At 39.5% G+C, this 26281-nt stretch overlaps 5 protein-coding genes across 6 annotated transcripts in view; 4 read left to right on the top strand and 1 right to left on the bottom strand.

The window, feature by feature from the left end:
- Positions 1-5603, bottom strand: part of hdac9b (histone deacetylase 9b) — a 38901-nt gene extending 33298 nt beyond the window's left edge. For both annotated transcript variants that reach the window (XM_010770578.1, XM_010770577.1), the window contains exon 1: positions 5298-5603. The gene's annotated coding sequence lies outside the window, so the exon portion shown is untranslated. The remainder of the gene's footprint in view (positions 1-5297) is intronic.
- hacl1 (2-hydroxyacyl-CoA lyase 1) overlaps positions 1-26281 on the top strand; it is a 187959-nt gene that overhangs the window by 159447 nt on the left and 2231 nt on the right. Inside the window, exons 10-13 of the mRNA XM_010770581.1 lie at positions 25318-25423; positions 25655-25738; positions 25890-25991; positions 26102-26256. Coding sequence (XP_010768883.1) covers positions 25318-25423; positions 25655-25738; positions 25890-25991; positions 26102-26256 — 447 coding nt within the window. The remainder of the gene's footprint in view (positions 1-25317; positions 25424-25654; positions 25739-25889; positions 25992-26101; positions 26257-26281) is intronic.
- Positions 5819-13818, top strand: LOC104944970 (serine/threonine-protein phosphatase 6 regulatory ankyrin repeat subunit A-like). Its single transcript, XM_010770583.1, has 9 exons — positions 5819-6001; positions 9177-9260; positions 9767-9845; positions 10543-10613; positions 10719-10919; positions 12337-12424; positions 12600-12742; positions 12941-13169; positions 13784-13818. Exons 1-9 carry the CDS (start codon positions 5975-5977, stop codon positions 13816-13818), a joined length of 957 nt encoding a protein of 318 aa, XP_010768885.1. The 5' UTR covers positions 5819-5974.
- Positions 13812-19172, top strand: vps26a (VPS26, retromer complex component A). The gene is made up of 7 exons (XM_010770579.1): positions 13812-13925; positions 14185-14341; positions 14738-14902; positions 15015-15121; positions 15593-15694; positions 16297-16406; positions 16597-19172. Exons 1-7 carry the CDS (start codon positions 13835-13837, stop codon positions 16708-16710), a joined length of 846 nt encoding a protein of 281 aa, XP_010768881.1. The 5' UTR covers positions 13812-13834; the 3' UTR covers positions 16711-19172.
- Positions 20763-25177, top strand: LOC104944967 (ATP-dependent RNA helicase SUPV3L1, mitochondrial-like). Its single transcript, XM_010770580.1, has 7 exons — positions 20763-21204; positions 21962-22039; positions 23379-23486; positions 23586-23700; positions 24353-24521; positions 24766-24877; positions 25092-25177. The coding sequence occupies exons 1-7, from the start codon at positions 20940-20942 to the stop codon at positions 25175-25177; spliced, it is 933 nt and encodes a 310-aa protein (XP_010768882.1). The 5' UTR covers positions 20763-20939.

Below are 26281 nucleotides of genomic sequence, written 5' to 3'. Positions count from 1 at the left end.
CAACTAATTAGTGGCCTGTGCTCAAGGGTGATGCAGCTGATATTTAAGTTTTTCAATAAGGGCTCTTGCGCTTTAACGACGGTAGGTGCTTATACCTGTTTAATACACGTCAGCAAGTATGGCGGTCTGCACACAAAAGCAATAATGCTAGTCGGTCATCGCACAAAAACACATATTAATTTCTGTGATTGAGTGGAGAATGTCGCAGCTTTTCATATAACACACACACACAGTTCCGGTCGGCTATTGGCGGACTTACAATATAAATTGTTTAAAAAACGACCACCTATGAGTCTATGACAGTCTATGGCAGGGGTACTCAAAACTTTTTGTTAAAGGTTCACTTGTGAATTTTATACAAGGTCAATGGTCCGGATCAATGTCAGTAAAGTCCCCCCCCCCCCGGAGCGGAGCAACGAAGTTTTGGCTCGCATGGGGCCCCCTTGAGGGGGTTTCCCAACATGTCGTTGCAGTAAATTAAAGGGTGTTTCATGTTCATGTTGAACTCACGCAGCGTCAGACAATAAAACCCTCTCTCTTTTCCGCCGTACCCAAATCTTTTTAAAAACAGGGGTACAACGAGCGGGTACAGATTTGCTGCCGATCTGACGTCAAATCGGCGGCGGACCCACACAAAGTTGCCATCTGAAACAATGCCTGACATGTTTTGGACGTAATCTCGTCTTTGTTTACATTAGCAAGCGTCGCTAACACTAGCTAACCTGTACTGGAGAGCACTTGTGTTTAAAAAGCCGGAAATAAAAAAAAGAACTCACCTTGTGATAAACCCGCAAGAGAAAAAGCATTTGAGCTCCATACTGTTTCAGAAAATGTAATCTTTGATGTGGTTTAGAACAGGATGGCATTTTATCACAGCATAATTTAACTTTATCTCCGGTAGAATTCTGATGAGGCATTAGCCACGCCTCCTCTTTTTATTTTTTTAAAGCTAAGGACCCAAAATCCGCGTTTCTCTAACAGGGCTGCAAAAGAGGTGTTTGAGCAGTATGAGGCATGGCTACAATGGGTGATCTGTTTGGTATTTTAAGCAAAAAACTTCACAGACATGTTTTGAATAGGTATGGCCCTACAATATATGTTTCCAATATAGCATAATAGGTCCACTTTAATTTACATCAGAATCAGAAATTCTTTCTTTTTTTTTTTTAATAATGGGACACAGGGTTCGGTCCGGATTGATTTGTAATTCGGTCCGGATCCGGACCTTGGTCTGGAGTTTGAGAAGCCCTGGTCTATGGTCTATGACCGCAGAACTTACCGGTATGGACGACCCTACACCGTGAGCAAAGTGTTTAGCTTTTTAGCTAACATGACAGTTGAAAAACATACATTTTGAAAACCCTTTGTGGAAGTGAAAAAACATTAAATATATAACATTATCAAATTATTATTATTAATACATAAATAAAAAGCATTGTTAATTATTATTATTTGTTACTGTTCAGGTTATAACCGTTGTATAAAAGCAATTAAGCCGTTATTTGGGCTTAAAACTCATAATATAAAAGCTCACATTTAGTTCTTTATATTTTTAGTTTTTAAACACCTTGTATACGAGTAGCTTGCATAGCCTACTTATCACGTCGAGTGTGTTAAATATACTTAATTATCAGATGCAGAAACGGTGTTTATCTACCTTGAGGACAGGGTTGAGGGATTGACGTGTGTTCTGTTGTTCAGATAGGAGGACACGCAGGATGCGGTCTGTGTATGACGACTGAGATATAAATAGTCTACTTGGTCGAACGAGGGGAAGATATAAAATCCTAACTAAGGTAGTGGCAGACTGAACACTCTGTCTACTCCACTGTCCTCTCTGAATATGTCTGACATGGAGAGACGTGTGCATGGAAGCTCGGGTCACTGTCTGTCGTCAGCAGGTGCACCACCTTTCTCTCCCTAAAACAACTGAAACAAAACCAACTTTCACTAGTGCTATATCCTTTTTTATTAAAACATTATACAGCCCAGATAATAAACTGACTTGCATTTAAATAATCGGTGATGTTTACTCTATTCTATTTCACTGTTTTAGTGTTCAATGAATCATTTTAGGGCTATTATAATAGATGAATGCACCAGGAATTATGATAATAGGAGTGTAAGCCACTCAAGTAGCTTGGTGCTTGTAAAGAAGCTATTATTTTCTTGTTATTGCATAACATGTAAATGTTACGACAGCTGCACTTTCAGACTACAGTTTGCAGAGAGGCAACTCCTAAAAATAGCACCTGTAGCATCCACAAGTGCACACAAAGATTATTAAAATGGAAGCAGTGCCATCTACTGGTCATAAGAGTCGTTATCATCAGCTTTGACTCCAGTAGGAAGTAACCTCGGCCAAAATGTTTGGCCTTGTGACATAGTCTGCTGCTATACAAAAACAATAATCTATGAATTAGACATTAGTTGATTAATCTATTATTATATAATAGAGGAGCAGTTTTATCACATGCTCAACAACGGGTTTGCAATGCAAGTTGTCAAAAATGCATTCCATCACAAAAAGCTGTGAACCTGCCAAATGAGCACTTTCGCACTCTTCTAGTTAAGTTTGTTGAATAGGGGAGATGCTTCTATCTTAACCAGGAGCTAGGCTTGTGTGGTTAGCACCGATTATATGCAGATTTGTCATCGTCATAAATCAACAGCTGTCCATGGTCTCACATTTTTATTTTTCACTTCGAAGCATTCTTCGGTGCCTCTCCTGAGTTAACCGTTTGTCCCAGAGGAAAAATGTCTCCCCATTAGCGGAAGAACAAGATATCTAATCTTCTCCCTGTCCACCTGTTTCCGATGTATTAGGAGGTTTTGATACCTCTTCATCTACTTTGGCCATCCCCATGAATATTGCCTACCCTTCCTTCAGACTTTTAGTAGACATTATATGACATGGATTTGGATTGATCTCTTGATGATGTGTTCTCTGGTTCTTCCTCAGCAGTGCAGGAACAGTGGTGGGAAGCGATGGAGTGAAAACCTCTCTCCTTGCATCTTGCCATTCTTCCTACAGCAGCTGGGAATGAACCAGGGGATGACACCACTTTCATCCCAGAACCCAGACTGTCCAGCTGTTTGCTATCGCTCATCCTGACGGCTGGACTGACAGGGGCACAGCCCAGCATCAGCAAATCTGAGGCAGAACCTACATGCATGTCACTGTTACTGTCTGAGGCCTGCGCAGGAGCGCACAGCTAGCACCTGGACGCTAAGGACCATGTCATTTCTCAGTAGGAAGGCCAGCTAAGAATTTGATTAACTATCTGGTGTTTTCTTATTTTTGTTTTACTTTCTGCATTATTCATTTGTGTTGGGAGGTGCAAGGATCTAGTGACCAGGGCTTTGGATTGTTTGTCTATAAATAATGTTTTGCTTTGTCAATAATACAATATTTTAATGCAGAAACAGAAGTACCAGAGGGCATAAGGGTAATGAAAATATATGTAATTATTTCACACACACACACACACACACACACACAAACAGAGGCCTGTAAACAGGAGGGGTCAGGGTGCAGTTTTTAAGAGGGGTGCAGACTGTGGAGGTATGCAAGGATCTGTTTTCTCCATTTATGCAGTTACTCCGTTGTCTGGTGTTTGTACTCTTAATTTAATTTGTGGGAAACCATTTCCACCTCAACCACCCCAGTGAGAAAGTATTCCTTCTTTGGTTACTGTGGCCTTTGCATGGCTTAGGGATAGATCCAGGAGGATTACCCCGAGCAAAAACGACCAACCTACACCCAAAACCATTAACATAGCTGCTGCAACCTATTCCCTCGCCCGTCTCTTTGTATCCAGTGCCTTGAAATTTGAGACTGCCCTTGAAAGTTGCCCAGTGAGCATAATCTACATTCTTTCACAAGACTATTTCCAACACTCACAAAACTGTACTGCGTCGCCATACTGCTTTTTCCTTATTTATTTGTTCATAGCGTCAATACCTCTAGGTGGAGATTACTAATCTCTGTTTCATATATTAATCATATATAATTTTTGTGGGAAGATAATATTTCAGATGTCACTCTCCCTTATACTGTGACATAACATGTTATCAGCGTACTACATTATCATTGTTCTTGTTTAGATTTTATTAGCTGTACTGGAAAAATAAAGCAATGTGCTACAATTTATATGATCAGACATTTAAGTAGCTTATTCACGTTTCTCCCAAATATAATATATAGCAGCATATTTTCTTGTTCTGAAGTGCTGCACTGGGAACTTTTGAATCTCAATATACTGATTCTGTGTGTAACAGAACCGCCCAGTCACCGAGAACTCTTTAAACAGACAGTTTTGTGTCCAATAATTTTGGCACTCATCCATGTCATCCCTGCCATTCCTGTCTGTGGTATTTTCACCAAACAGAAGAAATTACTGTCCCATTATATCCTCAGCTGTTGTGACTGTAACATTCCATGAGCAATTCAACAGACACTCTTATTATATGATTATTAATAGATGCACTTCTCTTTCTCAACGTTTTATGAAAACAGAAATATGTTTTGAGTTTTGGTCTAGATCTGAAATCACTAACACTAAGATTTGGTCTATATATTGTTTTACTGCAAATTATCAAATTGTGCACCATATTACAAATGGTTGCAACCATTCAACAGTACTCTCACATTCACACTGTGTCAATTAAATGCATATTATATAAGCAATAACTAGGGCTTTGATTTCACAAGAGTTTACATATTTCTTCTCATTTAACCCTTTATCCAATTTGGTGTCGTTCAGCTGGTTAAACTTCTGGTTGTAGTTAAAGGTTATGTCACTAGAGGGCCATATTCCTCCACACTTTGCTGTTAGGACCGGAAACATACTGGGGATTTAAAACCAACCAACATGAGCTGTGCAAAACTCGATTTCAGTTACACTATATTGAATCATACTGTAGAACAACAATGCCAAATTATATGTAGGCTATAAGATTTAAGACAGCAGATAGGAAAAGTTAATCAAAAGTTGCAGTATGATTTGTGCATACACCGTTTTCCTCCAAACAGCTTGCAAGCAATTGTTTTGTAAAAAAAATCTTCCTGTCAGCTCAAACTGCATAGAAATTGGCTTCCGTGGTTTTTAACCTGACTGGCAAACAACTGTTGTAAATACCAGTTTAGACTATTTAGGAGCGCTCCTTAAAGAATCCGTTGCCACAAGGCCAGAAGAGTATTAGCACTCTAGCTAGTGATACACAATTTCGGATTTCCATGGTTTATATGCAGCGTATTAATCATATAGCATGTTTGTTGTGTCTGTATGGCATACCTTAGGAGAAGAGTGAGTCGTCTATCCAGATAAACTTCTCTTCCTGAGAGAATAATGTTGTTATAATAACTCGTTACTCCCACTGGCTCCATTTGAGATGATTTGCGGCTGATGCATATGGTTGCATGGCTATCGCTTCTTGTGCAACTTCGACATGAGTCACTGTGTGTAAATAGAATAAAGCTGTTACTAAAAGGTCGACCAAACTGGGCAGAGCAGCTCGATATATGCATTCAAAAGAGCACAGTATGGTTGTACCACCATGTAAATTATTTGCATTGCGTCTTAAATTGTTTTACTCGTTCGTTAAAAAGTATCATCATTTATTTTTGACAAGAGCGTGGACAGTTATTGTAATATTTAACACAGTGCGTCTGTCACAGAGCGATGTTAGCAACAACCAACCACCACCTGCCTTACTAGCAGGCACAGCGCGTCTGACCAATCGTTTCGCATCTTGCTGGGAGGCGTAGTACGGTGGGGGCAACGCTATGGAGTTTCCGCTACTCCTGTGCTTTCATGCCATCAGGTTAGGAAGCTAGCAAGAGAGCTAAGCTAGCGTCACGCTAGGCCTCCAGCAGACCAGCGGGAGAGCTACCAAGATCAGACACTGCTATTCGCAAGGAGACAAATATCCCTTTATGAATCTGCATGAGAACAATTAAAATCCCAGAAATATGGTGGTTCTCAAAATTCGAGACCAGGTAAGTGATCGTTGTGTCAAAAGCTGACCCAAGTTTCAGCCACTATTGGCTGGCTAATGTTAGCTAGCTGCCCCGATTTCAACATTGGCCAGCAGAATGTAAGTCTAGTTTGTCCACCGGCTTAAGGCTAACAGAAGCATTTCCTTCAACATTTCATGTGAGCTTCGGTGATAAATGATCCCTTCTGAGGTTAAACTTAGGTGCAGTGGTGCTAAGTGAATCACATTTGGAGTGTTGGGCGATAACGAGACATCATTGAAACACATGCTCAAACGGTTGTTGAGCTGAAGCTAATGATACTGTTTTTATCTCAGTATTTAGCCAGAGCCTGCGTGATATGCTACTTAGCTGGGAAGTGACTTGTTAGCATCCTGTGACTACACAATTCAACAATAGCCTTTGAGATTTCGCTTTCAAGCTCTAGTAATAATAGCCACTACTGTAGTGTGAGATGAGTACAATAACAACCAACGCTATCTGTTGATTGTAACGTTACTGTGACAACTGGCCGTTGGTGACATCCATGTGTTGTACCTCAGCTGGGGTGGCTTTATGATAGCTATTAGATTGGTTGAACACTTAAATGATGATGAAGCTTTTATGCACCAATTTCCCTAACCAAATGTTTAATCTTGTTTGAATACCACCACTTTGCTGTGTGGTGTAGCAATCCGTGCGAGGCGTTGTGTCCTGCTCAGTTTAGTGATGGTTTAATTTATAAACATGGTTTACATCAATTACATAAGTTATGTCCTTGATCACATCTTTTGCTCCCTGCTAATATTCGAATCGTTTTTAAAGTATTTGTGATTTGTTTTAGTTTTTTACTCAAATGTAATGTATGAATGGTATGCCTGCAAGTTAACTGCTGTGTAATGGTTTTATTAAATGTACAAAGTCACTGGCAATGTGACAGTACATGCTTCCTCTAACTATATTAAACACTTGCCACCTACTTGTGAAAACAAGAATAGCATTCCCTTATCTTTTAAGGGCTGTGTGTTTTGGACATGGATGCTATTCGTGTGTGTGTGCGTGCGTGCGTGTTTGAATGATCGTGTACCTGGACTCATGTGAGCTGGTGGAGTTGCCAAAGAGCTGTCTCCATGGTGATGGTATTAACTAGGCTGGCTTGTATGAGAAGAGGAGGTGCACAATCGTGCAGCCAGAGAAGCATCGAAAATCTCTTACACCAATTGGGCTGGACTCAAGAACTGAAAAAGACAAAATGCACATTTGTCCTTCCCTTTCACTGTGGGGGATATAAAGGCATTATCAAGAAGAAACAAGTGCCTGTTTGTTACCCTGAATGTATCCTCGTAATTCTAAGCTCTACTGCACTATAACACCCTGCAGATATTCATGGGCATTATAACAAGTGAATGAGAGGATTGTTTTGTGTTATTAAAAAGGACTCAACACTTCTTGGTCCCTAGACGGTAATGCTAAGCTTTGTCTTGCTTATTCTAAATACTTAATGAGCATGAGTTCAACTGCTCAAATGCTTTATTCGGCTCAAACAGATTTACTATCTTATCCTGTTGGTTTTCATATACTTCAGAGACGTTTTTTCTACCCATGCCAACACCTATACCTGGAACTATCCAACGTGTTCACAGTAAATATTAGGTGTTGCATTTGTCTTGCTGTAGAAAAGTGTATTGCATAAGGTTCAATTGTGTTCTGTCTGTCGAAGGTAACAGTACTTGGTTTTATGCTCAACATTCACATAGCTTTGAAAAAAGATACAGGATATTAATGTGATTGTGAGTCATTGAGACATATAAGGAAGCAGTACAGAAAGACTAGTTGTGTCCAGAGGCAGCTAGTTCAATTTGATAAGGTTTGTCTAGTATGTAGCTCAAACAATACCAGATGAACTAGAGGTCTTTTGTACAGTAAGTCTTATAAGCCACATGGCTGCACTTTAGCTAATTATCTAGCAGCCCGGTGCCTTAAATGAGGGATGAAATCTTAATGAACGAATGGACTCTGCATGTTACATCATTCTGACTGTACGCAGAAGCAAATCCAGCACAAGGAAATTGTATGAAAAATATCGTCATACACAAGTCTTGACTTCTGGTAATGCTAAGACTGTCTGCTGGTGTTATGGTGGATCAGACAGGAGTGTGAAGCCCTGTAGATCTGATTAACATGACGTATGGTTGTACATTAGCACATTTTCAAATAGTTGATAAACATTGATCCCTTCAGTGTTTCCAAATCAATTTGACAACTCACAGATGTCACACTGGTTTATAACAATTTTAAAAAGCTGGCATAATGCTGACAGTTGTGTTGGATAACTTGGTTTTGGAACATTCGGTTGTCAGTTTGAACTCACTATTCAGCGACACGTAGTGCAGGTGAGCTTGTTCAACAGGAAATGTTGGCAAAATGCTGCGACAGTGTCACAATATATAACTTCAGCTATCTGTCCATTGGTAATTACTGCAATAAATCATAAAAAGTATTTCAGTTACATATCTTAAATGTGTTTTTGAGAGATGGATATGAAAATGTGTTTAACTTTTGAAACTGTTTTCAGATCAGCTGGGTGGGTTTTTCCTATTTTCCTCTGTTTCCGAGAAAGATGTAGAAAGTCATGTTTCTGTCTTCTAAAAAAAAGTGAACTGATCAGCACATCAGTCGTTTGCAGCACAATGCTGGACTTGTATTCAATCAAGTAAAGGGATATTTCTCTCTGTGCCATGGGATGGATGTGGTTTTGCTTGCCTGCAGACTGTAAACACCAAACAGAATTAGAAAGTGGCTGCTCAGCGTTTGTCCTATCAATTCTGACAGTCTGCCGCCATCATCCTCTGTTTGTGGAGTCATCGTTTTGTTAAATGTACATTTGAATGCCTGTACAGACCTGACATGAACCTAACTTGTTTTCGATGGCCTCTTGAACATGATTGTGTATACTCAGAGCAAATGAGCTTTGTGTGTATTGTGGTGCTTAAGGACGAGGATCCTGCAGTCTCTCTAAGGGTTACATTCTGAATGGTTATTGTTTTCTCAAGTTTGACCTATTCTGTTGGCATTTCTAGTCAGAGAAACACGGTTTTCCCTTACAGGCTCGCATTAAGTTTAACTGAAAGTGTTGCATGTCTGACATAAAAGTCTTGATAATAAGTTGATTTTAACACAGTCTCTTTTTCTTTTACAGCCTGCTTTGCTGAAAGCTATTTTCAATGTGGACCCAGATGAAGTACGCTCACTGATATTCAAGAAAGAGGATGTGAATGCACAGGTAATCTCACTAACTCACGCTCATTTCCGCATTTGATTCCCCTTTTCTGGTTTTAAAAACATCCCTACAACACAGAACTTAAAAGTTGTAATTTACAATTGTCCTTGAATGCCCTCATAGAACTCTATCAGTTAGTCGTTTTTACTATAAAAAAAGTAATTAGGTTTGTTTTTACAATTATTACTGCATGATCTGACTAAGCTTATTTCATTGCTCTTCCTCTCCATTCTTGCTTTAGCTGGGTGTTTGTTTCCAAATAAAGCAGGTTTGTACTGGAGGAGGTTTCACTGCAAGGCTTTAGAGTTTCTGAATTTGTGTTTAACTGTGGTTCTGTCAACATGTGAACAGTTATATCTAATTTCTAGAATTATATATGTAGTGTAAGAATTGTAATGCAAGACATATCACAACCAAATGAACATTTATAGAGTAAAGTAGAGGTACACATTTAGACTGTGGTTTCTATTTATTTCCACAGTAAACGTCTTTGTGTTAATTTATTACAGGACAATGAGAAGCGAACTCCGTTGCACGCTGCTGCTTACCTCGGAGATGCAGAGATTATAGAGCTGCTGATTCTTTCAGGTTTGTTTTTCAAAAGAGGATTTATGTACTGAAATGAAATACCAACATATGGATTTCTGTCATTTTTATAGTGTGGAGCATTTAGAAATGGAGCTTTCAGAAATCGGAACATTTTATTCTCGACATGTCAGATGGCCTGCATTGCATCTGAAAGCAGAATAGTTCAAAACCAAATATAGGTTTAATGTTACAATATAGAAATAAAAAGTGCTCATCGGGTATCAGTAGGGATTATCTAGGAAATGGAATAGCTGTTGATTTGTTTATTAAAAGGACAGATTTCTGGCTAAAAGAATTATACCAATGTGAGAAGTATATTTCTTCCTGAAGTTTAAACCCTTGTAAATCACTTTTGGCCAAGTTATCATCCCCTTTCATCTCATAGCCGTACATAAGCTTAACATACTGATTTCTCTATTCTGGGTATTGAAGGGAGTGGTAAAATATGCTGATGTTAGCTTTTCTAAGAGCGTAAGGATATGTTTCAAAGGCTTATGTAGCCAGATGGTGCATCTGCATTCAACCTACACACTTTGCAGTCTGCTCTTTTGCTAAGGTTTTTGCCAACAGAGATATTAGGAAACTGCCCTTCATAAAAATCAATAAGGCTTTAGGCATTCTGTTGAAATGTTGCACTGGATGGCATGTAACTGTATGACCTTAAACAGTCTAACAGCCTGTGTCATCTGACTTGTAGGTGCCAGAGTAAATGCCAAAGATAACAAGTGGCTCACTCCTCTGCACCGGGCCGTGGCCTCCTGCAGTGAGGTATGTGAATGTTCCTCTGAGTATGCAAAACACACAAATGTCGCGCAACATTTTTAAATTCTAAACCGTGTGGAACCTTAACCTGCATGTGATGACTTCTTGCAGGAGGCTGTTCAGGTCTTGCTGAAACACTCTGCAGACGTAAACGCCCGAGACAAGAATTGGCAAACGCCGCTTCACATCGCCGCAGCAAACAAAGCTGTCCGCTGCGCCGAAGCCCTCGTCCCACTGCTCAGCAATGTGAATGTGTCCGATAGAGCCGGCCGGAGTGCGCTGCACCATGCAGCCTTCAGCGGGCACCTGGAGGTAAATTAAGCCTACACATGGTTTGATTCAGCTGTGAGCTCTTCTGACAGGCTTTAATGCCTTTAGTATTGATTTCGTTGTACCTTAATGGATGGAAATGGAAGCGCATTTGAATACCACTTGCTATATAAAACAGGACATGTAACTTTAAAGGGTCTGTGTTGACTATTTGGCTGCACTTTCTGATTTGTCTTTGTTTTGTTATAAAAGCATAAGCACTTAAGTGCTGTTCATATTGACACAACAGGCTTGATAGGAGGTGGGTTCGCCTGGCTGTTAGTATAAGCTCCTGATCTTCGTCTCTTACTGACAGGAAGTGCTTGCCTCATAAATGTGTAAACACAATGGGTACCGTATTGCAATACCAAACAAATGAACAATGGCTGCATTTTTGTCCGTTTTTAAAAAGTGGGAAGTAAACCAATCAACACCCACATTTAGCTCTGTTGTCTGCCTACAGTTAGCAGCTATGTTAGTAGCCATAGCGGTCGTGTCATAACCACAACAAATTATTTGTATTTATTTTAGAAATTACTCAACAGGTTGACAAACGTGTAGTAGGTTGTTCCTCTTGCTTTCAGAGTTGTTTGTATTTGTACCCATGGTATTTGGCATACGATGTGGCCTATTCTTACTTTTAATTTTAAACATTAACTAAACTGAGCTTTTGTTGTATGGAGAGTGAGAGGTGATGGTGATGAGCCTTCATATTTGGGAGTCATGCACAATTTCAAACACCATGATAAAGTCTGAAGAGGGAGAAGCCACAGCTCCTCAAACCATTGAGCTGCTTATAAATGAACCGGTCATAGTTTGTTGTGAAAATAAAGCATGTTTACACCATAATCTTCTTTCCCTAATCGATGCAGACTGACATAGTGGTCTGTCAGTCATGACTTTTGGTCACGTTAAAGGACTCGGCATGCAGAGTCGGTGCTTGTCCAATCAGGTGCCTACATGCAAATGATTGCAGTAATATCATTTGTGCAAATTATGTATCTTAGAAATAGAGAGGTCTTGTCTAAGTGTTGCTGTGTATGTAAATCAAATGCATATAAGTTATATTCCATGTATATTGATTAAAGCCTATGTGCGGTGTTCAACATAGGTACACTGCGTAAGTTATCAGTTTCATCCCTACTGACTTCCTCAGGTCTTTCAACCTCTGTTTGCTCAGCAATTTAAACAATGCTTTATAGCCTTGTGGAAACTCCTTGAGATTAGTTTAAATCAAAGTCAACTTTAGGCATGTTTGTGGTGTAGAGCAGAGTATTAAGGCATTACGCACAATGTGTACACCATGGTTATATGTGTTGGTGCACTAACTGAAAGGCAGCTGAATCAGAAGTGGTCAGGTTGTAACTTCCCTTGACATTTTCCCTGACTGCTTTTTTCCCTTCTCTGTTCCTGCTTTTAGATGGTGAGGCTCCTGCTCTCTAGAGGAGCAAACATCAATGCCTTTGACAAGAGGGACCGCCGTGCAATCCACTGGGCAGCATACATGGGTAATAAATCATCCACTAGCATTATTACATCTCTATGTAATGTGACGAGTTCATCTCATCCTGTGGTCAATACAAGTCAAGAATTATTAAAAGGTTTTTTTAAATGAACACAAATGAATGAGTAATATCTTGACAGCATATTCATGGTATGAAATCATGCTCTCTTTATCCTCAGGACACATAGAGGTGGTAAAGCTGCTGTCATCTCATGGAGCCGAGGTGGCCTGCAAAGATAAGAAATCCTACACCCCTCTACATGCAGCAGCCTCCAGTGGAATGATCAGCGTTGTTAAATACCTCCTGGACTTGGGGGTGGATGTAAGTTCCACCCACCAGCTTATTCTATACTCTGCAGACACTGATAGATCTGATCAGGAGAGAATTCATGTAATAACATAACCTGGCACTGTGCACTGCCTTAGATAATGACTAGGATTTTAATATTCTGCGTACAAACAGTGTGTTGGTGAGAAACAGGGATGTCATGATAACACCCTGTCTTATATTTGCGTCTAGATCAATGAGCCCAATGCTTATGGCAACACGCCCCTGCACGTGGCCTGCTACAACGGGCAGGATGTGGTGGTGAACGAGCTCATTGAGTGCGGCGCTAACGTCAACCACGTGAACGAAAAGGGCTTCACGCCGCTTCATTTCACCGCCGCTTCACGCCACGGGGCGCTCTGTCTGGAGCTCCTAGTGTGCAATGGGGCTGATGTCAACATCAAGGTAAAAGAAAAACACAGTTTGCCTCTTGATATTTCAGCACTCATTAGGGCTGCACGATATTGGAAAAAACTGACATTGCGATTCTTTCCCCCCCCCTGCGATATGAAAATACCGGGGGTTTTTTCCACAAAAAATCCTTTCTTGAACTTTAATGCTATACAATTGGTATTTTTTTAACTATATTTAACCGGATGAAGGATTTTAGTCAAGGACGTCTGGATCTTAAGTTATCAGAGCAACAAGCTGAGCTAGCTCGGTTAGCAGCGCCGAACTGGAGAAACACATGAAACTACTTGACTCAGTGTTTTTACCTTTAATCACCGTCCGTTTGCTTTGGAGATTTGATTGTGATTGTGGTTTGCTGTGCATGCAGAGCCTGCATGATGTAACTCACTCAAGTACCCCTGACATGAGAGCTGCGCAAGTTTTCCTTTTGTAGCAAGCAGCAAAATAATTTTAACATGACGTGTTTGAGTTCATTTTACTACTTAATATCGCAAGCACTAAAAAAATAAAAAATTGAAAAAAATCGCAAGTCCTGCGATGTGCATATCGCGATTATCGTCACAACACGATATATCGTGCAGCCCTAGTATATAGTAAGTAATAACATTGGTTGGCTCCTGTCAGAGAGATGTTGCCCTTACTGGATATTCTTAAGATGACTCTCTTTCAACTCATATGACACCTCTCCAGGTGAATCTAAATGTGAAGCAGGGAGGGAAACGTCTGGAGCACCAAGGCATCCGCATCGAGTTTGTTGGACAGATAGGTGAGTGTGTCTGAAGTGCTGCATGATGTGTTCATTGAATGGAGATTTGTAATGTTTAATGTCTAAAGTTAGTGCTGACAGATAACCTCTAACTTTTCTTATGCAATTAGTTCTAAGAAGTATTTGAAATGAGTAATGAAAGCAGTGTTTTTAAAGAGCATGGGTTTTAAACTAAACTACTGTATTAAACGTTATGCAGTGTGTTTGAAGTGTCTTGAATTACACACCATCCCTACACATCCTCTGTGCTGTATTACAGAGCTGTTCTCTGATAAGAGCAACACCCATGAGTTTGTGGACTTGGTGAAAGAGTTGGCTCTACCTGGAGAGCTCGCCCAGAACAGGAGCTACGACTTTGAGTTCATGCAGGTGGAGAAGCCGTATGAGACCTATACTGGAGCCAATGTCAGGCTAAGGTATATTTATTACACAGTTTGAGTTAACACATGGTTTTACCATCATATGTTCGTTCCAAATTGTTTAAGGCTTCATTCATAACGCTGACATTTCAATAAAAAAAAATCAACATTGGCGGCTGCACAGCTTTTTTTTCAATCCAAACCTTTTCTAAACCTACAGAGCCTATATTATTGATAATGTACAGAAACAGCCACATTCTGACCCATTTGTAATCATCAGTACATGTCAAAATAATATACAAACACATTGTGGCTTGTTTGAGTCCACACATTAAGGAGAAGGAAAAGACTCACACATCGGCTTTTTCCCCCCTCCAAAATATAAATGATTGATATCTTTGGATGTTCATTCTAACTCTTAAAGCTCGCTTTGTCTTTGTCCTCTTCTCACAGGTATTTCCTCAGGGTGACAATAGTCCGTCGTCTGTCTGACTTAGTGAAGGAGTACGAGCTGATTGTCCACCAGTTGGCTACATACCCAGACGTCAACAACTCGATCAAGATGGAGGTCGGCATAGAAGACTGTCTGCACATTGAGTTTGAATACAATAAATCCAAGTAAGACTCATTTCTCTTGAACTCTCCTGGAGAAGTCTTTATTGTTTCCGCAGTCAATCCAAATAAGGCCGAGTCAGTTAAAGCAGCTTCTCTTGCTGTGTGTCTTTGTCAGATACCACCTTAAGGACGTGATTGTTGGGAAGATCTACTTCCTGCTGGTCAGGATCAAGATCCAACACATGGAGCTACAGCTCATCAAGAAGGAGATAACAGGCATAGGTAAGAAGCAGGGCTGCTCGATTATGGCAAAAATCATAATCTCGATTATTTGGGTCAATAATTGATATCACGATTATTAAAAAACGATTATCCATTTACTTTGAAAACATCCATTTATTGGAGAGAAAAAATGTGAACAGTATGTTTTTAACAGTTGATTACCTGAACCTGAACTTTAAGTATAACTCAACTGAAAAACCAATTACATTTTTTTTTCCGTTTTATTTCGATTACGTTGTTTTCATAATCGTTGCAAGCCATAATCGTAATTGCGATTTAAAATACGATTCATTGAGCAGCCCTAGTAAGAAGCCAGTGACGCCACGTGTCAAATGAAACTAACTCAGGTCAGACATATGGCTGGTATGCACTAATATATAATATTATTAATAGTAGCATAAATCTGAACAATGTAGTCCATCTTCTCTGCTCTAATCCACTGTCTATAAACTCTTATGTTTTGTCCCAAAGGTCCCAGTACTACCACAGAGACAGAGACGGTCGCAAAGTATGAAATCATGGATGGGGCTCCAGTTAAAGGAGAATCAATTCCCATTAGACTGTTTCTGGCAGGTAAGATCTCTTGTCTTGTCTTCCCCTATGTCCTGCCTTTTAATCTCCTCTTCTCTTTAGTGAAACCGAATTTCAGGCATATCGTACTTAGGCTTATCGTAGTGTTCATTTCTTATTAAACATTGAACACCAGCGTATCACATTCACGTTCCTTAAGTATCCTTAACTAGTCATGAAACATATTAAAAATGTTCGAAGGGAGGCACTTAATTCGGGTCAGAGTAGGACCGTTATTTATTTATTATTTGTGCATGTTTGTCCTGAAGGAGCGCTAGCAGCCATTGTTGCTCGGGCTTCTAACCGCCTGTCCGTGTTCCTCCTTGGAGAGCGGCCTCCAGGCATGTTGGCATCGCACAGTTGTTGCTGCGGGGACAACGCTTCAACCAACCAACCAATAGCTTGAGCCTGCTCTTGACCCCCTTGTTGCGCTCTGAACTGATGTCCCATAACAGCACTCTTGTATCAGTAACATTAAATACACTCTAGGCTTGGTTTTTCACCTATATCCTCATGTTTAAATCATCTCCAGATTTAGAAGCCGATATTTAATGAATTCATTTGTGCAGAGTAATCATTGATTACGTCTTCTGTTTCCTCCAAAGGATACGACTTGACACCTACCATGAGGGATGTCAATAAGAAGTTCTCTGTACGCTACTTCCTCAATCTGGTGCTAGTGGATGAAGAGGACAGAAGATACTTCAAACAACAGGTAACACACTTGCACTTGACCGATAGCTTTATTCATATTCTTTACAAACTTCATATAGATCAAACGGTTATATGTTTGTCAATAATAATTGTTGTCACAATATTGTGATCAGGCAGCCCTTCATTCATTTAAACTCTCTGTAGTCTCTGATTTTTCATTCCTCCATTTGTTCTTCTGCTTCTGTGCTTAGGAGATTGTTTTGTGGAGAAAAGCTCCAGAGAAGATTAGGAAAAAGAACTTCCAGCGCTACGAGTCTCCTGAGCCCCGCACCCAGCCAGTGAGCGCTGAGCAGCCGGAGATGTGAGGTGGCGCTATGAACTGAAAACCCACACAGACACACACCAACTCTTCACTGCTGAACAGCCAGAGGTGTGAGAGCTACCACACTATCTCCCTGGACTGAGAATGGTATACATGAATACACTCAACATACCTTTGAGACATCCACATCACCACTCTAAAGCTTCAGATGTGAGCTGTCTGCCCGCCCCCCCCCACCCCACTCTCCCCCGGACTGTAACACTTGCATACCGATGCACAAGCATAGAATCCAAGAAGGCTGAAAGCTAAATGTCAAGGCAAGAGTGCAAACGAGGAAGGAATAGTGAGACAGCCGATTTGATCCTGGTGTCTCAGACGAGCGAAGCCATAAAGCCTCCGTTTGTTGATTGCAAAATAAAACATGAGCAAAGATGGGATGGCTCCAGATGACTACAACATCGTTTATCCCTTTCTACTGCAACACGAGCTTTTTGGTTTGCATATTTGGAGCGCACATGTCATGTCTGAACGAAGGACATGAGGCTAAGCTACAAGTTGAAAACAAGATTTCCCCAGTTGTTGTTAAATGTGTTGCAACAGTCAACAGGCGGTTTCTTCCATGCAAATGTCTGTGTATTGCAACAAATGTCCATGTAGACATATATTTAATCTTCCAGCTATTTAGTGAAAATTAAAATATCTGTATCATTTCAATGTCCTTTACTTCTAAAAATCATAAAGTTAAATGGAAATCATTCAGAGCTGCAACTAATGATTTGGTTCCGCACATTCTTGATAAATCTCTTTAACATGTCATTAAAAGTGAAAAACAATTTCCGAAAGCCAGAGGTGACATCGACAAATATCGTTTTTGTCTGACCACGAGTCCAAAAACATTCATTTTACAGTCACATACTGGAGAGGAACACGTTGAAGGCTCAGTTTTTAATAGATAACAAGAGATCTGCCATCAAAACAGTCGATTTACAAATCAATTCACTAATCGCTGCATAGATTTAAATCCACTGCTTGACAAAGAATCTTAACTTCAATACATTTTAGTCTCATGTTATTATCAATATTTAATGCTGTTTTCACTGATAATGGTTCTCTGGCACAAGCCTTAGTTCGATATTACACGTGCTGTTTAGTTTGTCTTTCCTAAGTTATTTTGAGTTGGTTCACTCACTCACAAAAAGAAGATTCATTTTTTTCCCAAGATGTCAGAGCTATCTATGATAAGTACAAATGAAATGCCAGTACCTCCAAATGATTGGGGTGGAAGAAGAAATATAAAGGGATATATCAACTTAGACACACCTAAAAGCTGTATTGCAAAATATAAAAAAAATGTAATGAAATATGGTTATAGGTCATTTGAAAGTGTACACCTTTTTATAAGTTCCTGTGTCAGGGCTGGTGACAGCTGACTCACATCAGTCAATGCAGGACTTCTCTTTTCTTTAGCATCTTAAATTCAAAGCTTAAAATGCTGGAGGAAGTGGTCTGGCTACTTGTATCTGAAGAAAATGTTCATGTTATCACCGCATGGGCTTAAATTATTCAAAAATGAAATGATGCTAGATTTACTGTCAATTTGTGATTGCTGGTTTGGTATAAGTAGAATACTAATGTTACAAAAATGTCGTCTGATAAGCACTGGAAGGGATGCTGCATCGCTTTACTGTAAAATCCAACATTATTCCACTGTGACGCTCAGACTGGGAGTTTAGGTCTTGCTTTAAAGACACACAAACTGTGGTGTTACCGGTTTGTGTGTAGGTTCAATCGGCTCTTAAGCTCTGAACTGTGGCCAGGTTTGCACTTTCCCCTTTGATACTTAACTTTGTTCAAAAGGGGCATGGAAGCTGAAGCTAAACATTACTCAAGGGCAACTCCACCTCAGAGGTCCCCTGTGTCTATAATGGACATTATGCTGTCATTTATATATCACTACTTGATTGAATAAGTACAATATGTTGTTGCTTTTTGTCTCTTACATGTGCAAGTCATGCTGTCACATTATGTTGCATTTCATAAAACTCTGAACACTAACATCTTCTGTTCAGATGTATTTGTTATTTTCTTTTGTGTGGAAACAGTGTGATTTATTTGCAGGTTACACTTTTATTCAGCCTTTCAGACATTTGTAGTCTTTCTAAAAACACTGTACAGGCAGGGTTTGTTTAAATGCCTTCAAAGGTAATGAAGAAACACTTCAATGCCAAAACTATCTGCCCGTGTCTTCTACTGCATGTTCATCTTTACACAATGTCTAATCATGTCATTGATGTGTATGTATGTGTGTGTGTGTGTGTGTGTGTGTGTATGATAATGTTTATATACACCGAACCCAAATATATAGCCAAAATAAATCGTGAATAAAGCAAATTTATACAGAATAGCTTTAGAACAACACTCTTTCTTTATTAAAAAACATGGACAAGAGTTCAGTTCTTTGTTTACAGAAACGTCTCAATATGTTTCGTACAAATAATTCCTACAGATTGACAACTGTGTGTAAAATACTCACAGCCTACTTATCCTGCTGTCACACATTCAGTTAGATTATTATTATTATTATTGTTCCAAATCTACCTTTTTTATTTATTTCGGATGACCACCCTGGGAAAACGCAATACAAGGTTTCAGAGAGACTAATTGTTTGCTGATTTGCAATAACTACCTTATTGTGAATATTGTTTTTTATAGACAGCTGATGGAAATGTGCACCAAGTAGTCACACAACTGAAACTTTGACAGGAAGAGTTCAGTGGTGGGTGGTGTGGTCAATCATTAAAGTCAGCATTTCTATAGATTTGGCTTTATGGCTGCTGAAATATAAATAAGTGCATTCACTCCAGTTCTCTACTGAAAGGTAGGTAAGAATGGAGAAACCAGCTCGAGTGCGCTAGAATTTGAAAGTACGCAGCCGAAAAAAATCTGCCCCTTTCTTTCGTTCTGTACTACCTACACATTTCAAATACTTAGTATTCTTCTTGAGTATTTCCGTTCTTGGTAGGCTACTTTATACTCCACTACAACCAAGAGGCTAATATTGTTCTGTTAACTCCATTACAATTACCTGACGTTCTATCAGTTTTATGTGTTTTCTGTTCAGTTCGAAAAAAAACATTTACATTTTTTTGATTAACAACATAAACAACATTTACCTAAATAGACATAATAAACCATTCTAAACCCTCATGAGTCTGTGTACCTTCGTATCAATTTTTTGTCTTTCGTAAACCAGTAAACAGCAAAGCGACTGCAATACTTCTTGTTTTAATGTAGGGATGGTTTATTTGATTTGAAGTATTTTTTCTAATGTATGGATTGTTTATTTTGATTTGTTATACTTTTGTTAATGTATGGGTTGTTTATTTTATTTGTAATGCATGGATTGTTTATTATTTTTACATTTGTATAAAAGCAAAGAATCCATACATTAAAAATAAAATAAACAATTAATCTGGCCATTTAATAAGCTAAAAAACTAAAACAAAAAAATATTGTTGTTGCTTAAACGGAAAATTCCGTTTACTTGTGAAAAAAAAAGGAACAATGATTTTGTCACTTTTCCGTTTACAAGGACACTCAAGGTCACATTAATACAGCAGAAATACTTATCCAAATCATCACCATTATGTTCTTTATTACAACACTGACAGTCAACATTTTACTGCTTTTTCCTCTTTTACTTTCATACTTTAAATCCTTTTTCTGATACCTACTAAAATACTTTTACTAAGTATTTGAGTGGTGGATTTGAACGTGGGTTGAGTATTTTTACAGTTTGGTTTGGTATCAGCCTTTACTCAAAGTAAAAAGAAAGCGGGTCATTTAGCAGAGGAATAATATCTGTTCAATATACGATCTTAGGTTTACACTATATAGAAGTCATATAAATGGCCTGTTTAAAAATGCGTCATTTTCTTCACAATGTCAATCGGAAAAATCATGACAAGTTATTTCATCAATTTTAAACAGTATTGGCTCATTTAAGCAAGTAGTTTTTATTGTGTTTTGAACACAAATCATTGTATGGTCAAAACGCAAAACAGGCACATTTGTGGGCAGCTAAATCTCGACGGGTCCTGTCCCACGTGTAAGCAGGAAGAGTGTTGACCGTCCTCTGGTGCAGCTTGAAGTTTCTGGTGTGATATAATCCACATATTTAAACCTGATAAACACCATGGAGCGACAGTAGCACACATTTTGTACATAGCCCGCAGAAGGTGCTAACAACCGGGGTAAAAGCGACTCGCAGCGATGTCAGCTAACCGGTGTTTGCACTTGTTTTCTCGGCTTCAGCGGCACATTATCCCCCGGGCTGCCCGTTGTCCTGTGTCTTCTGGCTCTGCTTTGTTGCACAGAAAACACCAGGATGGCTCTCAGGTTTCCAGCAGAACAGTTTCATCAGACAGCTTTTCTTCAAAACCCCCTGACACCTCTCTGTTTGTCCCGGTGTCTCTGAAGGCTGACGCCTCGGAAGATGGGGATGTGGGGGTGGAGCTGACACAGCCCCTCGATAGAAGTGAGTACATTTACCAGAGCTGTTACAAAACGTGCACAACTACTAACACAGTGAAGCGATCGTAGGCTGTGAAGATCTTGTATCTCAGGCTGACTCCAACAATGCCCATAAAATATGTTTGAGAAAGTGAAAAGTAAAATGAGACATACATCCAATATCAGGCCTAAAATATGTTAATACACAGTATTGCAAAAAGTAAATTGAGACATACATCCAATATCAGGCCTAAAATATGTTAATACACAGTATTGCAAATGCCAACTGCATGAATATAGTTTAGGGAAGTGCCAAATGAGCATACGTTTCAAGTGAAATTATAGAGAACAATAACTAAAATGCTCATTAAATATGTTCAAGAAAGTGGAAAGTAAAATGAGAAATACATAAAAGAATAGGCCTAAAATATATATAATGAACACAAAGCCCAATGTAAGGTTGTGGTACACAGTATTGCACACCTTAATCCCCACTAATGTAATACAAATTGTATTAGGAGACGTTAAATTAGAGAATATTGCCAATTATATTATTAAAGTGATGTAAACGTGAATGTTGTAAATATATGCATAATGAATAATATAATAACTACATCAGTGAGCACTAAGTAAAGTATGTCAAAGTTAAGTGGTTGTTTTTGTGTGCTTTTGCTATCTTTAGATGCCTCAGATGTGTATTTTGAACACTGTATTTTTTTTATTAGCTTTCTTGTAATAATAGACATCAAACTAATTGTCTTAATTGTGTTTCTCTAATTCAGCTGAACTGCTGAAAGTTCTGAACCGGTTTTATAAGAAGAAGGAGATGCAGAAGCTGGCAGCAGACCATGGCCTTGATGGTAAGAAATGATAAGTTGTTCATACTTTGTTTTCAAAAAACGTCTGATGTAACACATTGCTTGAAAGGGCAATACTGTACATGAATGATGGCTTGTTGTCTTATGTGTGCATGTGAATGGTTTACTTTAGGGATGCACCGAATATTCGGCCACCGAAAATTATCGGCCGAAAATGGTTAAAAAGGCACTTTCGGCTTTCGGCCGAAAGGGTTTTAGCACCGTAAAAATATCACCGAATGTCAGAGAACAGGGTTACGTTGATCATACTCCGCATATTTGTCCGGGTGTTTTGATTTCAAGTGGTGGAGTAATCCCGAAGTGGTGAAAGTCTTTGCAGTTAAACCCCCTCGAGAAATGTCAGCTGAACACGTTTTACAAATCGCAATCCGCGCCTCTTTCTCTGATATTTTGCAATATCTCCAAGCGGCAGACATGTTGGCTGTGAGCCAGCCGCGAGCATGGTCGCGCGCCGTGCTTTTCGCCGCGTTTTGATTACGTCATCACAACAACACGTTAGGTTATCAAACTTATAGGTGCATTTGTTGTTGAAGGCCTGGCTGTTATAGCCTTTATTTACACTATTTTGTTGTAGGCCTACTGGCCTAGATGTTTATGCAGTTTTAAAGCACCTTGGCTTTGTTCTGAATGCACTTTGTTGTAGTTATCCTACAGAGAAAAGAAAATGCACTTGACTTGGAATTAATGTACTGCATGCATTCAAAAGTGCTGAATAAATGTTTTATGGACCCATAATAGTGATTATTATTTAAGTTAAGTTTTGCCATAATCATGTCTTTTTCCATAATCAGGTAGCTGAACAACATTGGTAAAAAATGTATACATTATATATATTTCTATTAATCATTTTCGGCATTCGGTTTTCGGCCAACTATTTCCTATTTTCGGTATCGGTTTCGGCCAAGAATTTCCCATTCGGTGCACCCCTAGTTTACTTGAAGGTAAATTGCTGGTCACACATTTGAGTCAATCGTCATCTCTGAGATCCAGCTGTTGCTGAACAGCAGCTGTAGCAGCTGCCGTCGTTAACTGCAGCTGCCTTGGTCCTACCATACAATACGCTATACTGTATAGTCCCTGTTAGGAAAGTAACTCCTCCACAGATACAGATCTTACATAGTGAAGGAAAATAAATGTACCCATGGCTTTAGTACACATGCAGATAGCACATATAAACATACACAATACACACCTACGGACAATGGCGACCACACAAAAGATTTTGTGAAGTTTTAAAATGCTGAAGTCGGAGTGATATGGACAGAAATCTAACAGCATGCTATGTGTGGTGATCATTTTGTGTGTGTGTTTGTCTGTACAGCTCGTCTGTTCCACCAGGCCTTCATTAGCTTCAGGAAGAATGCTCTGGAAATGCTGTTCCTTCCTGCCGATCTGCACATCATCCTCAGTGACATCTGCGCCGGATCAGGTGTGTTCACGTTTAATAAAACCTCAAAATAGAGTTTGTCAATAGATCATTTTGATAAATGACATTGAAACTTTAAATAACTTAATTTCTGTTCTCCAGGTCATGTTGATGACATCTATCCGTACTTTATGCGTCATGCCAAGCAAATCTTTCCTATGCTGGACTGTATGGACGACCTGAGGAAGATCTCAGACCTCAGAGTTCCTGCCAACTGGTGCGTAGTACAGAGACGACTGTTCTTTATACATCTGATATCTGCAGGTATACATCTTCACTGGCCTCACAATCGGACTTGATTAAAGTTCACCTGTCAATGATTCTCAGTGCATCTCAATGAAGGGCATCCCAAATGTTCTCATTTACTCAGTCAGACAAATCTGAAATCCCTTTTCAATGCCAGACAAAACTATGGTTGTCACATAGCAGCTCTAACATAGGACACTTCCTGAAGGCTGAAGGCATTCGACGAGCTTTCATTACACTGCATATATTAGCATCACGGCTAGTGGACATTTAGCTCTTCTACAATGTCTTACACCTTCTTTATATTTCTATTTTTTCAGCCTATTTTTTCAGCTTATTTTGAGAGTAAGAGCAAATAGTTGACAGACTGCCGAGAGTTGAGAGTCTTCCCCTTTGATCAGTTGAGATATACAAGCGCAACACTAAATTCTATTTATGTCCTAATTTTTTTAATTGTCCTCTGCATCGAAATGCATCTTGGAGTTAAGACAGACGTCTACTTAACGTCTAAGCTCCTCCACTCTACTGGCTGTAGGTTTTATTTACCATCTGAATGTGTGTGTCTTAACTTGCACTGTGTGACTTTGTGATTACAGTCCTTTTGTGTACGTCTGTTTAATCAGGTACCCTGATGCTCGTGCTATCCAGAGGAAAGTGATTTTCCATGCTGGTCCCACTAACAGCGGTAAAACCTACCAGGCCATCCAGCGCTTCCTGACCGCCAGGTCTGGAGTTTACTGCGGCCCCCTGAAACTACTGGCCCATGAGATCTTTGAAAAGAGCAACAATGCAGTACGTATTTGTCTTCTTCTGTCATCTCTTTGGTTTAAAGCAAAACACCATTGTTTTTACACATCAATCTTTTTAGGTCTTAGTGGGTACTACTTCATATTAAAGCAAGTTTGTATCTAACGGTCGATCCTGTCTTTTCCATTTTCCATCTCTGTGAAGAAGTCATCTTTAATCTCTTTCTCACCACACCATATTGTTGACTATTGCCCCATGTGTTTATCTGTTTGTGTGTGTGTATTTGCAGGGTGTGCCTTGTGACCTGGTCACTGGAGAGGAGAGGAGCTTCATGGACCCCGATGGTCGAGCATCTGCTCACGTGGCCTGTACCATTGAGATGTGCAGTGTCACCACACCTTGTAAGTGAACACTATACATACAAACCTTTTAGTTTAATAGCATACAAGAAAACTCTACATCTCTCTATTGGACATTGAATTGTAACTTATCAGATTGTATCAGCTATTTAAAAATGAATGGTGAAGAGCTGTCTCTTTTCAAATTCATCCCCGTCCTTTGTATTTAAAAATGTAGTTCACATTTAATTCATGTTTTGTGTATCTCTATTTATAGATGAAGTTGCTGTAATTGATGAAATTCAGATGATCAGAGATCCTTCCAGAGGCTGGGCCTGGACCAGAGCACTACTGGGTTTGTAACACACACACACACACACACACACACACACACACTTAAACTTTCTTGTACCATTCANTTTTTTTTTTTTTTTATTTTTTTTTAATGTACAGTTTTTGTTTTAACTCAATGTTGCCCCACCTCGTCCTCTTTTCTTTCTCAGAGCTCTTCTCCAGGCTGATGTTGTGCTTCTGCTTGGAGCCAGGCTGAATTGGATGCTGCATTTTGGTCAGCCACCTAGATTTGACCCCGATGTCAAGATCCTTCAGGTTTGAAAATGAGCAATGGCTAAATTGTCTATTTGTGGAAAATCAGTTTTGCCTCTGACACCACCTAATGCTAGAAATACCTCACTGGTAAAAACAAAAAGCAAGTGAAAATATCTTAATATTGTCGTGCCAGTGCAGTTCATTTGTTTTCTTGAGCCATATCTCCTCCACTGTGTTACTCTGTTGCTGCAAATTGTGTGCTGTGATAACAAGAGTGTGCTCTTTGAGCAGGTTGACCTTTGTCCTGAGGAGATGGGAAACAATGTGAGGCCTGCTGTTGCTCTCCTGGGAGACATCAACGCTATTGTCACACAGGTAACTACAACTCAGCGGGCCCACATACTCTTTCTGAAGAATCCCTCTTCTTTGTGTGCTTATGTTTGTTGTGCATTAAATATATCCTTACAGCTCATATGTGTGTTTGTGGAAATGTCTTTGATTCTTTGTTTGTGTGCTTGTTTTTCAGCTTCTGGAAGGCGTACATAAAGATGGCTGGAAATATTCCTCTGATGCAGAGTGGTGGGGCACACTGAAGGACAAAATTGCAGCTAATGCAAAAATATCCAAGGTGAATTTAGACTCCATTTTGAATGATAATGTTGCTCAACTTGTTTTTCATATTGTCACTATTTTCAATGTATTATTATTCGTGCATTCTTTCCCCCTCACTATCCACAGGCGATGGCTCTTCAGTCGACTGTGCCCATGAACTACTACACAGTGTTTCATCATGTGTCCCAGCTGCTGCCACAGGACTGTATCATTGTCAGTGAGGGAGCAAACACTATGGACATAGGACGCACTATGTTGAACAACTACCTACCTCGACACAGGCAAGGCAGTTTTATTGTAACGGCA

This window comes from Notothenia coriiceps, unplaced genomic scaffold, assembly GCF_000735185.1.
Source record: "Notothenia coriiceps isolate Sejong01 unplaced genomic scaffold, NC01 NC01_scaffold00008972, whole genome shotgun sequence".
In the NCBI taxonomy this organism is placed as follows: Eukaryota; Metazoa; Chordata; class Actinopteri; order Perciformes; family Nototheniidae; genus Notothenia; species Notothenia coriiceps.
This window is presented reverse-complemented; position numbering and strand designations above follow the sequence as displayed.